This window comes from Myotis nattereri, assembly GCF_964212035.1.
Source record: "Myotis nattereri genome assembly, chromosome: 1".
Classification (NCBI taxonomy): domain Eukaryota; kingdom Metazoa; phylum Chordata; class Mammalia; order Chiroptera; family Vespertilionidae; genus Myotis; species Myotis nattereri.
Window position 1 is genome coordinate 78,369,609 of NC_138075.1, and position 14,463 is coordinate 78,384,071.

Below are 14,463 nucleotides of genomic sequence, written 5' to 3' on the forward strand. Positions count from 1 at the left end.
GCCAGGAGACGGACACGTGGGCAAGTTGTTTTGCTGCTGTCATTTAGGCCTTTTCTTGTTTTCTTCCGTGCCTCTGAAGACACACTGACCCGTTCCTGTGGAATTCTCCGCAGACGGCGTGGCAGGCCCAGGTCTCCTTTCTGGCGCCTGGGCGGGCTGGGCCCCACGGGGCTGGAGAGCGCACCGCAGGTGGTGCTGGTCGCAGCCGCTGGGCGGCGCTGCAGCTACAGCTACGGAGGTCGACACCCCAGGGCGGGGCGGGGCGGGGCGGCCTGGGCTGGGAGGACTTGCGGGCCACGTGGGCCGATATTATATTCTTAAATAGCATATTCATGAAATTAAGTGTATGAATTCATTAAACATATAAAGTAATTACAGCTGAGTATGTATTAGCACAGTTCTGTATTTTTGACATGTCAATTTCTTCATTTAAAAATCTTATAGCCCTACCCAGTTTGGCTCAGTGGATAGAGCATGGGCCTGCGGACTGAAGGGTCCTGGGTTCGATTCCGGTCAAGGGCACATGCCGGGGTTGCAGGCTCGATCCCTCGTTGTGGGCGTGCAGTAGACAGCCGAGCAATGATTCTCTCTCATCATTGATGTTTCTATCTCTCTCTCCCTCTCTCTTCCTCTCTGAAATCAATAAAAATATATTTTTAAAAATAAATAAAAATAAAAATCTTACAAAGTCACATTTACATAGTTACATACTTAGCTAATTATATGGAATTAGTATTGACAGAAAATATGGTTGCATTTCTAACACAGAAACACAGAGACTTAATGTGATAGCAAAAGCTTGACACAGGGAATAAGAAGACTTGGGTTCTAATCCCAGAGCTGCCACTAAATAAAATGGAACTTTGGACAAGTCATTGAATTTTAGTGACTATCAGCTACAGCTTTTGAAAAATGATGGAATTGGCCCTAGCCAGTCTGGCTCAGTGAGTAGAGTGTCCACCTGCAGACTAAAAGGTCCAGGTTTGATTGCCCTCCAGGGCACATGCCAGGGTTGCAGGCCGCATCCCCAGTAGGGGGCGTGCAGGAGGCAGCAGATCAATGATTCTCATCATTGATGTTTCTGTCTCCCTCTCCCTTCCTCTCTGAAATAAATAAAAATATATTTGTTTAAAAAGAAAGATGATGGACCTAGCTGGTTTGGCTTGGTGGATAGAGCATCGGCCTGCGGACTGAAGGGTCCCAGGTTCGATTCCAGTCAAGGGCACATGCCTGGGTTGCGGGCTCGATCCCCAGTGTGGGGTGTGCAGGAGGCAGTCAATCAATGATTCTCTCTCAACATTGATGTTTCTATCGCTCTCTCCCTCTCCCTTCCTCTCTGAAATCAATAAAAATATATTTTTTTTAAAAAAAGAAAGATGATGGAATTAGACAAAATGTAAATATTTTCTCAGATCTATTCACTCTAAATATTCACTCAGATCTATGATTCTGAGTTTCTGTAGAGTAGAAGGGAAAGAGTACTGTGAGGATCGCCAAAGGAGGTATGCAGGAGGCCAAAAGAGGTAAAGAATTATGAATTTACTAGAGACCCGGTGCATGAAATTTGTGCACGAGGTGGGGGGTGGAAATGGAGGCGTCCCTCAGTTTGGCCTGCACATCACAATCTGGGACCCCTCTTGCAATCCGGGACCCCTCTCGCAATCTGGGACTGCTGGCTCCTAACTACTGCCTGCCTGCCTGATCACCCCTACTCACTTCTGCCTCGGCCCCTGCCGCCACGGCTTCGTCCAGAAGGACGTCCCGAATGACTCCGGAAGGGCATTCTGCTGTCCTGTCTAATTAGCATATTCTGCTTTTATTATTATAGATTAGTTTATCTGGAAGCCAGATGGGCTGAGCCCCAAAGCGGCATCGGCACCCAGGGACCAGGGAGTTAGAGATTTTAAAGGACTCTAGGCGGGCTTTTTTGTCCATAAATCATCTTGGCGGGTCCAGATTCTAGGCAAGTCTGGAGGGGAAAGTTAATGGTCTTAGCAAATTCGGTCTAAACAAAAGGGAAAATGGTCTAAAGGTCAGTTTCCTGGGTATGTGTGTATAAATTTGATTATTTGATCGAACAAGTACAAGCTGAGAAAACATCACTCATAAACCGTGTTTCCCATAGTTAAAATGTGTCCCAAGTGGCCACTTTGTGATTTTTATTTGGTTCCATCTTACAATGTCATAGGAAACTATTAGGAAAGAAATTGATAGGGTTTTTAAATTAAAAGATTAATTATGAATTAATCCAGAAAACTTGAAAAATAAGAAAGTGTAAAGAGAACACACACACATTAATTATGCAGAAGCGCCTATGACGACTAGGTCTCTGGAAGGACCCATCCTGGTGCCAGCCCATGATCACTCACAGGAAAACCCACCTCGGAATCTATCAGGACTTGGGGGGCAAAGGGGGGGGGGAGAGGGCGGAGATCACACACACACACACACACACACACACACTTAAAATCACATCATTGTCCTATTACTTTTGTTAATGTAAGAAACATTCAAACCTCTAGAGAATTTTTGTGAGTTTGAGCCAAACTGTTGACAAGTGCCGGGAAGCAGAATCTCAATGGACTGAGATAATGCTCCAGAAAATGTCAGTTTTTTGCACCTTATTTTATACATTATAATAAAAAAAAGGAGATGTAAGTGGGTTACATGAAACTCATTAGGGAGGCAGGAGAAAGCAAAGCAAGGAAACCTTTGGGATTGGATAAAAAGTAAAATGATAAAATCATATATCTTTTACGAAGGTGGATACAGGATAGTTAACAGTCAAGAATTAACATGATAAAACAATGAGAGGATTTATGGTTGTGCCTTGTAGTGTCTGGAAAAGGGGGAGTTACCCTGACTTTCCAAAGGAATGTTATCGTAGATGCAAAAGACTGTAGATAGGCTTAATTAAGGTAAAGATCTTCCCTGTGTCAGGGAAGATACCAGCCTAGGACGTGACTACCTACCATAACTGCTTTTGTTGTAGGCGGCAGGGACAGCGCTAGGTGTATGACCGATGGGGTCAGACCAAACCTGGGTTCAGCAACCTCGGTATTTGGGTTCTGTTAGGGTCACCGAAGGAGGAATGCACGAGACCAAAAGGGATAAAGGATTATGAAATGCCGAAACCGGTTTGGCTCAGTGGATAGAGCGTCGGCCTGTGGACTGAAAGGTCCCAGGTTAGATTCCAGTCAAGGGCTTGTACCTGGGTTGCGGGCACATCCCCAGTAGGAGATGCGCAGGAGGCGGCTGATCGGTGTTTCTCTCCCATCGATGTTTCTAACTCTCTATCTCTCTCCCTTCCTCTCTGTAAAAAAATCAATAAAATATATTTTTTTAAAAAAAGGATTATGAATTTATTAGGTCATCTGGAAAACCCCCAAAATGGCGCCAGCACTTAGGAACAGGGAGTCAGAGATTTTAAAGGACTCTAGGCAGGCTTTTTCTGAGCAGAGAATTCTCTGGGCGAGTCCTGAGGGGAAAGATAATGATTTTAGCTAGTAGAGTGTGGTCTTTTTTTTTTTAAATTTTCTTTTATTGCTTAAAGTATTACAAAGAGTATTACATATGTCTCCTTCCCACACCCCCACCCCCAACCTTGACATTCCCCAGGCCTCCCCTAGTAGAGTGTAGTCTTAGTAAGTGAAATGCGGTCTAAGCAAAAGGGAATGTCTGGTGGTGAAGTGGTCTAAAGGTCAGTTCCCAGGGGATGGGGGATGGGGTGTTGATTCAATTATTTGATCAGACCTAACAGGTCCTGGCTGGAAAAGAATTCAGAGCAAGACCCAAATTGTAAGAGAACATTTAATGGGTGAATCACACAAGTAGAAAAAGCAATTCCTAGAAAAAAATGGGCTTCGGAAACAAGTTATAGAGGTAAAGGAAGGGCCATTGGAGTTTGGAAGTGAGGAAGCTAATGGTAAAGTGCTTAGGGGGCAGAGGGAGGGAAAGGGAAAGGCCCAAGAGGGAGATCATACTGGGTCCTCTATCCTAAAGCTATTATGGGTGGAGATTTTAGGGGAGGTCCCAGGGAAAGGTCTTAATAGAATATTCATTAGCTTTCCTGGTGTGCCCATTCAGGACTGTGGTCTCCACTGATTGATTGGCCGGCACCAGGGCTGGCTTGTCATTATTCAATGCAGCTGGTTCTGATGTCAGCTGTGGCTGGTTTTATTGCTTATCTGGGCCTGGAGCTGAAATAGATATTATCTCCAGGGAGGAAAGGTCACGGGGAGCAAACCTTGTGAAAAGCGATACGTAGGGGAGGAAACTCATGCCTGTCTAAGTGCCTACCACACTACTAATACTATACAGTTAGTGGTACTGCAGAAGGTTAGAGGCAGTACCTGGGTTGCAGGTTCCTTCTCCGGCCCCCCAGGGGCAAGTTCTGGAAGCAACCAATTGATGTGTCTCTCTCACATCCATGTTTCTCTATCCTCCTTTCTTCCTCCCTTCCACTGTCACTAAAAGTCAATGGAAAAAATATTCTCAGGTGAGGCTTAACAACAACAAAAGAAGATGTAAGTGGGTTTATAGTCTGCAGTCTGCTTTTTTCACTGCAGAGCCATATGTAACTTCCTTACAACCAGTTGGAATATCCACAATAATATGTCCACATAACCAAACATTGTTATGTAAATTCTATTCTGACCCAGGTGATTCTTACTTTTTTTCTTTATCTCCTCCAGAATGGATTGGTTTCATTGCAACCTGTGTTTCCGAAAAGATGGGAGCCATTACTTTGTCACCAGCTGTGGCCATATTTTCTGTAAAAAGTGCGTGACTCTGGGTGAGTAACTTAACTGTTTTCAGATTCAGGCTTTTAACTTGGAAATGATTAGCCATTTCTCGGTGAAACTTGGGATAAAAATGACTTAGTAGCCAAAGGTGGTGTGGATACACTAGGAAAGTGTTGATTATGGATATTGGAGAAATCTATTAATAAAAAATGATTTAGCGAATGGAATACCCATTACTTGAGCACCAAAACATACTTGTCAGTGTTTTGAAACCTATAGCAGTGAGAAAGCCACAAGATTATCAGGCTGATTAAAGAGAAGATAAAAAAATAACAAGAAGTCATGGGGGAAACTTTGCTTGATAGCAAGAGCCATTTCTAATTGGAAGTGGTCTAGCCTGTGAAATCAGTTTTATTAGAAATGTTTGTGATGGTGGTGGTAGTGGTGATACCTTTGCAGTTTAAAGAGTATTTTCAAATGTACCAATTTTATGTATTCTCACCATAATCCCATGAGGTTGTCAATGTAAGAAACATTCAAACCTATAGAGAATTTTTGTGAATTTATTTGAGCCAAACTATCAACAAATGCCGGGAACAGAATCTCAACGGATTGACAAAATGCTCCAGAGAATGGCAATTTTGCACCTTATTTTATACCTTACAATCTAAAGAGAAGATGTAAGTGGGTTATATGAAATCCATTGGTGATAGATTGGGGGGGGGGGAACAAAGCGGGGGAGGGGAGACCTCTGGAATTGGATAAGTAAAATGACAGACATTTTATGTAGGTGGGTACAGTATAGTTAACAGTCAACAATTAACATGATAACAATAACAATTAGAGGATTTATGGTCTCCACCCTGTTTGTGCCCCAGGGGTCTGGAAAAAGGGGCGTTACCCTGACATTCCAAAGGTAGGTTATGTAGTACTTGCAAAAGACAATACGCTCAGTTAAGGTAAAGATTGCTTTTTGTCAGGAAAGATTTTAGCCTAGGACATGACTATCTGTCCTAAACTGCTTTTAGTTAAAAACTTAATTTTAGAACATCCTTTGTGGTTACTTTAGGTCTCTGAGTTTGCAAGGCCGCCTTGCAGGCCTTCCCTAGACTAGTCAGGTTAGCATGTGGCTCCTTTTCATCCACAAGGTAATTATTTGTTTTTTGTTAATCCTCACCCGAGGATATTTTTCCCATTGATTTTTAGAGAGAGTGGGAGGGAGGGGGAGAGGGGAGAGACACATACACCGGTTGGTTGCCTCCTGCATCTGCCCTGACCAGGGGCTGGAGATCAAGCCTGCAACTGAGGAATGTGCCCTGGATCGGAATGGAACACAGGACCCTTCAGTCAGCTGGCCGATGTTCTAACCACTGAGAAAAACCAACTAGGGTTCACAAGGTAATTATTAATAGACCCACTTTACAAATGAAGAATTGTCTCAGATAGTATAAGTGATTTGACCAAGTTCTTGCAGCTATTAAGTCTTAGAAATGAGACTTGAATTTAAAGTGTTTTTTGTTTTGTTTTGTTTTCTTTTGGTTTTTAAATATATTTTTATTGATTTCAGAGAGAGGAAGGGAGAGGAAGAGATAGAAACATTGATGATGAGAGAGAATCATTGACCAGCTGTCTCCTGCACTTCCCCCACTGGGGATCGAGCCCACAAGCTGGGTATGTGCCCTTGATCAGAATTGAACCTGGGACCCTTCAGTCCGCAGGCCAACGCTCTATCCACTGAGACAAACTGGCTAGGGCTTCGTTTTGTTTTGTTTTGTTTTGTTTTTTTGTTTGTTTGTTTGTCTAAATATATTTTGTTGATTTTTTTTTTTACAGAGAGGAAGGGAGAGAGATAGAGAGTTAGAAACATCGATGGGAGAGAAACATCAATCAGCTGCCTCCTGCACATCTCCCACTGGGGATGTGCCCACAACCCAGGCACATGCCTTGACCGGAATCGAACCTGGGACCCCTCAGTCCACAGGCCGACGCTCTATCCACTGAGCCAAACCGGTTTTGGCCATTTTGGTTTTTTTAATGCTAAAATACAGGGTATGGAGTAACCCAGAAGAGGGTCTTAGGATAGGGTGCTTTGGTCAGGAAAGATTTTATAGCAGAGGTATTGTTTCAATAGATTTTTGAATAATAAACTGGAGTTTGCCAAGTGGCTATGCAGGGAAGATTATTCTAATTCAAGAGAAGAACATGTATAAAGGCACACCACATCATAAACCATAGTGTGGGGGACTGCACATGGTTGAGATTTGTAGAGCATAAAAATAAGGTAAGATTGGTGATAGATGGGGCTAGACAGGTAGGCAGTGGCCAGATAATGGAAGGCTCTATATTCTGGATTAAAGAAACTGAACTTCTTACTGCAGATGATGGAGAGTTGTCGAAGTTTGTTTGTTTTGTTTTTCTTAAATAGAAAAATGATTTGTACTCGCTACCTCACTCGAGCAATAATATGGAGGGAAGGCAGAGAAAAATCTTTAATTCCTGAGAAAGAAGAGTCAGGTTAGATAGCCTCTGGAGAAGCTATTCTCTGCAAGAATTTTTTAAACCTGCACTTCCTGACTATTTATTCAGGGGCACTAACCTCTTTTCCCTTAGATTGTCAACTGAAAAAAAAAATAAAAAAAATACAACAGCCAACACAACAATAGCCATCCAGTATGAATGAATCAAAATTATACCTATATTTTTGTCTGAATTGGCAAAAAATAACTATCTTTTGGTGTGCCACAAAATTTTAGTAATTAATATGTGTGCCATGAGATGAAAAAGGTTGAAAATCACTGCTCTATATGAATCTCACGACCCTTTTAAATTATCTATTAATGTAATAAAGCTGTTGACTATGGTAACAGCAGCTCAGTTTGGAGCTGTTTGTCTCAGTGAAGCATATGCCATGTGATGCTTTCTCCTGATATGGCATTTATCTTTTTTTTTTTTTTTAAATATATCTTTATTGATTTCAGAGAGGAAGGGAGAGGGAAAGAGAGAAACATCAATGATGAGAGAGAATTATTTACTGGCTGCCTCCTGCACCTCCCCCATTGGGGATCAAGCCCCAAACCTCCGAATGTGCCCTTGACCAGAATCGAGACTGGGACCCCTCAGTCCACAGGCCGATGCTCTATCCACTAAGCTAAACCAGCTAGGGCCTGACATGGCATTTATCTTAATCAATAACCAGTGCTACCTCTAAAATTTCAACTTATAAGGAAAGATTCAGAGTTTTTAATTTTCTCACCTTTCAGAATGGGTTAATTAGAGAATGAAAGTAGGAGAGCTTCAAAACATGATCCAAAAAAATTAGCAAAGTAAGAACAGAGCAGGAATAATTGGGAGGTGTCTTACAGTATCTGATCTGTGCTTACTGTCAGGTAGGTGGGTAATAAAGAATAACTTAAAGTTGAAATCATTGGTACTCTTCCACTCTTTCCAGTACTCTTATAAATGTCCTTCAGTACTCCTGTTGGGACGCTAGAACTGTCCCTCACCCACAGAAGAAAACTGGGAAATTATAAAGAGGCAGCTAGATAGAGGTCAATGTAAGAAACATTCAAACCTATAGAGAATTTTTGTGAGTTTATTTGAGCCAAACTATCAACAAATGCCAGGGACAGAATCTCAACGGATTGACAAAATGCTCCAGAGAATGGCAATTTTGCACCTTATTTTATACCTTACAATCTAAAGAGAAGATGTAAGTGGGTTATACGAAATCCATTGGTGATAGATTAGGGAAGGAGGAGAAAGCAAAGCAGGGGAGGAGGGAACCTCTGGGATTGGATGATAAGTAACATGACACATATTTTACATAGGTGTGAAAGTCTTGCACAGTGTGAAAGTCTTACTTGGCATCAAATACAAGTTTGGAAATACTAATTTAGAGAACAGAGCTCAAGTTGATGTCCTTTTATAGCAAATGATATTCTAAATTTTGTCTCCTCTTGATAGCCTACTTGACTATTACCATGTACTTTGGGAAAATCTTACCTCTTATCCATGAAAACGAAGCATTTATTTCCCCTTTCCTCCCTAGAAAAATGTTCTGTTTGTGGAGCTGCTTGCAAGCATCTGGCTCTTTCTGATAAAGTAAGTTTCTCTTCCCCTCCCACCAACCATTTTATTCCATTCCTAGCCTATAGGAAGTATACAAAGAGTATAGTTGATAAGTGATTAAGCATTGAAATTTTTTTAAAAAAAAAAAAAAAAGGAAAAGAAACAAACAAAATTCACTAGTAGCAATTGTAAAAAATAGGGTAAGCAAGAGATAAAATAATTATTTGTGGCTATTTTTACAGAAGCACTGGTTAAGGATATTTAAGACATATAGCACAATGAAATAATATCAGGTGCTTTTGGAAGGGGTGATATATCCTTTGCCATATTTGCCAGTATTTTATTTCATTCCATTGCGGATATACTCAATGTTTGTGTTACTCTCTTCATAGATGAAACCTCAGGAGAAGATGTACTTCAAAAACCCTGTGGAGACAGCTTTGCAGCATTTTAGTCACATCTCTCAGGTATGAGAAACAAAAGTGAAAAAACTCTGATTCTCCAGGCAAGTTCTAATGGCATCTTATGTCTTTATCAAAAGTTCTCTTTAGACTGCATTTGTGCACAATGGACAGAAATGGGCTGCTCTGATTGCTTTCTTTACTGATGATATACATCTCAATAGTTAACTTTTTACTGACCCAGAATCTGTGAAAGCTATAAAAGCCAAGATGTAGCTGACATCTTGCCTTGCCTTGTACTTTCCAGTTCTATTAAGAAATGTTTTTTCAATAGGATATTTGAATATCTTTTTGTTTTGTTTTTTTGTTAATCCTCACCTGAGGATATTTTTCTTTTTTTTCTTTTTTTTCTTTTTTTAATAAAGAGTGGATGGGAGGAGGAGAGACAGAGAGAAACATTGATGTGAGAGAGAGACATCAGTTGGTTGCTTCCCGCCTGAACCCCAACCAGGGCTGGGGATCGAGCCTGCAACTAAGGAACTGAAGTACCTGCCCTTGACTGTAATTGAACCTGGGAACCTTCAGGCCACATGATATCTATCCACTGAGCCAAACCGGCCAGGGCTATTAAGTAGTTTTTTAAGAATAAAGGTTTGCCCGGCCACTGTGGCTCAGTGGTTGAGCATCTACCCATGCACCAAAGAGGTTGCTGGTTCGATTCTGGTCAGGGCATTGTCCAGCTTTCGGGCTTGATCCCAGAAGGGTGTGTAGGAGGCAGCCGATCAACGATTCTCTCTCATCATTGATGTTCCTCTCTTTCCCCCTCTCTCTTCCTCTGAAGTTAATAAAAATATGTATTTTTATTATTTTTTATTTTTAAATATATTGTATTGATTTTTTACAGAGAGGAAGGGAGAGGGATAGAGAGTTAGAAGCATCAATGAGAGAGAAACATCAATCAGCTGCTTCCTGCACACCCCCTACTGGGGATGTGCCCGCAACCAAGGTACATGACCGTGACCGGAATCGAACCTAGGACCCCTCAGTCTGCAGGCCGACACTCTATCCACTGAGCCAAACCGATTAGGGTGGAATACATATATTTTTAAAAAGACTAGCCCTCGCTGGTTTGGCTTATGGATAGAGCGTCAGCCTGTGAACCAAAAGGTCCCGGGTTAGATTCTAGTCAAGGGCACATACCTCGTACCTCCGTTGCAAGCTCCTCCCTCGTCCGGCCCTGGCCTGGGCTCATGCAGGAACCAATTGATATGTTTCTTTCACATCGATATTTCTGTCTTTCCCTCTCTCTTCCACCCTCTCTAAAAATCAATGGAAAAATATCCTCGGGTGAAGATTAAAAAAAAAAAAAAAGAATAAAGAAGATTCTAGGGAGCTTTATCACCCTTCTGTTCAGATAAATGAATCTTTTAAAACTTGATTTGAATATATAGGCCTGACCCTGTAAACAATGGATTTATTTAGTGATCTTTCAACCTTTTGCCTGTAGACCAAAGTTCAAGAAAGGACTTCTTGTTTCTCATTCTTGCTTTTTGATAAAACTTTCTTATTCTATCTAATAAAGAGGAATATGCTTATTGAACCTCACATCTTTGCAAAGATGTCAGTGCCCACAGCCAATAAGGAGGGAATATGCTAATTGACTGCCCCGCCTTCAAAGATGGTGGCACCCACAGCCAATAAGGAGGCACCCAGTCCCCGTGTGCCTGCCTCGGGAGACCCCCAGTCTCCTCAGCCTCCCAGCTGCCCAGGGCTGGCCCGAGGTGCAGGCAAGCCTTAGATGGTGGATGCCCAGACACCCAGGGCCTCCCAAGGCTCAGGTAACCAGGGCTGGTCGAGGCTTGTGCTGCCGGCAGTGGCAGTAGCAGAGGTGTGATGGGGCGTCTCCTTCCCCTGATCTCTGGGTCGCCTCCCGCCCCTGAGGGCTCCCAGACTGTGAGAGGGGACGGGCCTGGCTGAGGGACTGCCCCCTCCAGTGCATGAATTTTCATGCACTGGGCCTCTAGTGTATATGTGTGTGTGTGTGTGTGTGTGTGTGTGTGTGTGTGTGTATTTCTTCATTTAGTATTCATAACTGGGTGCCAGAATTTTAGAAAAATATTTTTCTTTTTCTGATGCTTACCATACCATTGACTTGGTCAGGAGTTATAGGAATGTAGAAGAATATATGGAAGAGAAGGCAGGACAACAATTTAAAAGAGTTTCCAAATATAAGCTTTGGTTTTTACCTTTCACTCTCAGTTCTCCACTGAGATTATTTCATAATCTCATGGGATTCCTATCTTAGCATGTTTGTTGAGATTTTTATCACTGTTCTACTCTTCTCATTCTTAGGAAAGTATCCTTTTCCTAAACATGAAGAGGAGCCTTAGTCATTTTCTAGCTGAAGATAGTAGATTTAATTTTTCTTTGGTTTCACTCCTCAGTCCTAACTCTGGAGATAACAGAAGGGAAATTAAGGCTTTGGCTGCATTCTGCTTTTAGCTACTTGGGTGAAACATCATATTTTGGATGGTATTTAACATTATGGGGAGATAAAATCCAGCTGGGACTGAAGGAGAAATGTAAACAAGGTCACATGAGCAAGAGAAAGAGCAGACCTTTAGTTAATAACTAAACCCAGGATTAGCTAATGATTAGCAGAGAAATTATATGTAGTCTGAATCTTAACCTACCTTTCATGGGACCAATTACACATGGTCAAATAATCAAGATAAAATAAATGGAAAGGGTCAGTTAATCATCACTTTAGTAAAGGGCCAATTTGGTGAAGTCAGCAATGTCTGAAAATGTGTTTTCCTAGTCTGTGAAGTTGAATAATTGACCCAAGAAATGTCTAGATTGCCTTATTCAGGCCTCTGCTCAAATTTTCCTTTCAGTCAAACCTTTACTGACTTTCATACCTCAAATAATAGCCCAACACTCTCTACTTTTCCTGCTTTATTTTTCATCATAGTTCTTATCTCTAATACTATATATTTGTTTATTGTTTGAATCTGGCACTGAAATGTAAGCTCCATGAAGGCAGAGATTTGGTTGGTTTTGTTTATTGTTATATCTTCAGATAGTTCTTAATATGTAATGGACACTCAAAAAATTGTTGAATGAATGAATGAATGTTGATCTAAATATCTGTTTTAATTATCCCCAATCTCTGTAATGACTTGACAAGGACATTTTTCTGCTGTACTACTCTATGGCCAATAGTTTTATCAAGCTGCTCATTTTGAGTTCTTTATTCACTTATAGATAAAATTATCTAACTATATTTGGGAATTGGAGAGCCCCATGTGGACCTGTTAGCTTTCTTTTATTTCAAGGTCATAGACTACATGCACTCTTATCCACAACTAGTCATCTTTCAAATGCCAGTGATTGTTCCTTCATTGGTAAAGCCTTCTCTGATTCCTGTAGGCAGATTTCTGTTCTGTCCTTTGTACTCCTATCCCACCTTCTTCTTAATCCTGCAAAAATGTTTGAATTTATTTGTTCATATGTCTGTTTCTCTCATTGAACTGAAGCTTTTGAAAGGCAGGTATCATATTTGTATTGCCCAATGCCTAACTATGTACCTGGAACCAATTAGGTACATAAAACACATTTATTAAGCGAATGAATGCACATGTATGGCTGGAAGGGTGAGAAAGAGGAATAATTCAAGGTAAGGTCAGAGAGAGAGGCTTGATAGTATAGGAACTGGTAGGCCATGGTAAGGAATTTAGGTTTTTCCTGAAGTGCAGTGTGATACTGTTAAGGGTTTTAAGCAAAGAAATGGCATTATCTGATATATAATTTTCAAAGAGAATCTGGTTGCTTTGTGGATAATGGATTATACAGAAGTTAAGAGTAGAAGCAGGAAGACCAGTTATGAGGCTATGGGAGAAATCTAAGCAAGACTGCTTGGGCCAACGTGGTATTTTATACTTCCTTTTGAAAACAAACAATACAAACTTCTTTTTACTTTTGTGGTCTTTCATTCTTTTCTTGTAGGTTTGTGACGTTTCAAAATCTATTGTGAGTTTTCTCACATTATTCTTTAAATTAATATAGTACTTTACAGTTTTCAGAATGCTTTCTTTTTTTTTTCTTTTCTTTTTTTTTTCTTTTTTATTTTTATTTTTTTAAATTTATTGCTTAAACTATTACAAAGGGTATTACATATGTGTCCATTTTATCCCCCCGCCCTAGACAGTCCCCTAGCCTCCCCTATCCCCCAATGTCTTATGTCCACTGGTTATGCTTATATGCATGCATACAAGTCCTTTAGTTGATCTCTTACCCCCCTACCTCCTGCCCCCCAACCCTCCCCGGCCTTCCCGCTGCAGTTTGACAATCTGTTTGAGGCAGCTCTGCCTCTGTATCTATTATTGTTCAAAAGTTTATAATGGTCTCTATTATCCATGAATGAGTGAGATCATGTGGTATTTTTCCTTCATTGACTGGCTTATTTCACTTAGCATAATGGTCTCCAGTTCCATCCATGACGTTGCAAATGGTAAGAGTTCCTTCCTTTTTAGAGCAGCATAGTATTCCATCGTGTAGATGTACCACAGTTTTCTAATCCATTCATCTACTGATGGGCACTTAGGCTGTTTCCAGATCTTAGCTATGGTGAATTGTGCTGCTATGAACATAGGGGTGCATATATCCTTTCTGATTGGTGTTTCTGGTTTCTTGGGATATATTCCTAGATGTGGGATCACAGGGTCAAATGGGAGTTCCATTTTCAGTTTTTTAAGGAAACTCCATACTGTCTTCCATAGTGGCTGCACCAGTCTGCATTCCCACCAGCAGTGCACAAGTGTTCCTTTTTCTCCACATCCTCTCCAGCACTTGTCGTTTGTTGATTTGTTGATGATAGCCAGTCTGACAGGTGTGAGATGGTACCTCATTGTTGTTTTGATTTGCATCTCTCGGATGATTAGTGACTTTGAGCATGTTTTCATATGTCTCTTGGCTTTCTGAATGTCCTCTTTTGAAAGGTGTCTATTTAGGTCCTTTGCCCATTTTTTGATTGGATTGTTTATCTTCCTTTTGTTGAGTTGTATGAGTGCCCTATAAATTTTGGAGATTAGGCCCTTATCAGATATGACATTGGCAAATATGTTTTCCCACTGTTTTCAGAATGCTTTCACAGCCCTGGCTGGTTTGGTTCAGTGGATAGAGCATTGGTCTGCGGACCAATTCACCCCTTTATTTATTTTTTAAATATATTTTTTGATTTTTTACAA

General features: G+C 41.1%; 1 protein-coding gene across 1 annotated transcript in view; it reads left to right on the forward strand.

Annotated features, from left to right (window-relative positions):
* Window positions 1–4,695: 4,695 nt before the first annotated feature.
* Window positions 4,696–14,463, forward strand: part of RNF212B (ring finger protein 212B) — a gene marked incomplete at both ends in the record, with an annotated part of 28,840 nt that continues 19,072 nt past the window's right edge. Inside the window, 3 exons of the mRNA XM_081096094.1 lie at window positions 4,696–4,795; window positions 8,794–8,846; window positions 9,206–9,280. Coding sequence (XP_080952220.1) covers window positions 4,696–4,795; window positions 8,794–8,846; window positions 9,206–9,280 — 228 coding nt within the window. The remainder of the gene's footprint in view (window positions 4,796–8,793; window positions 8,847–9,205; window positions 9,281–14,463) is intronic.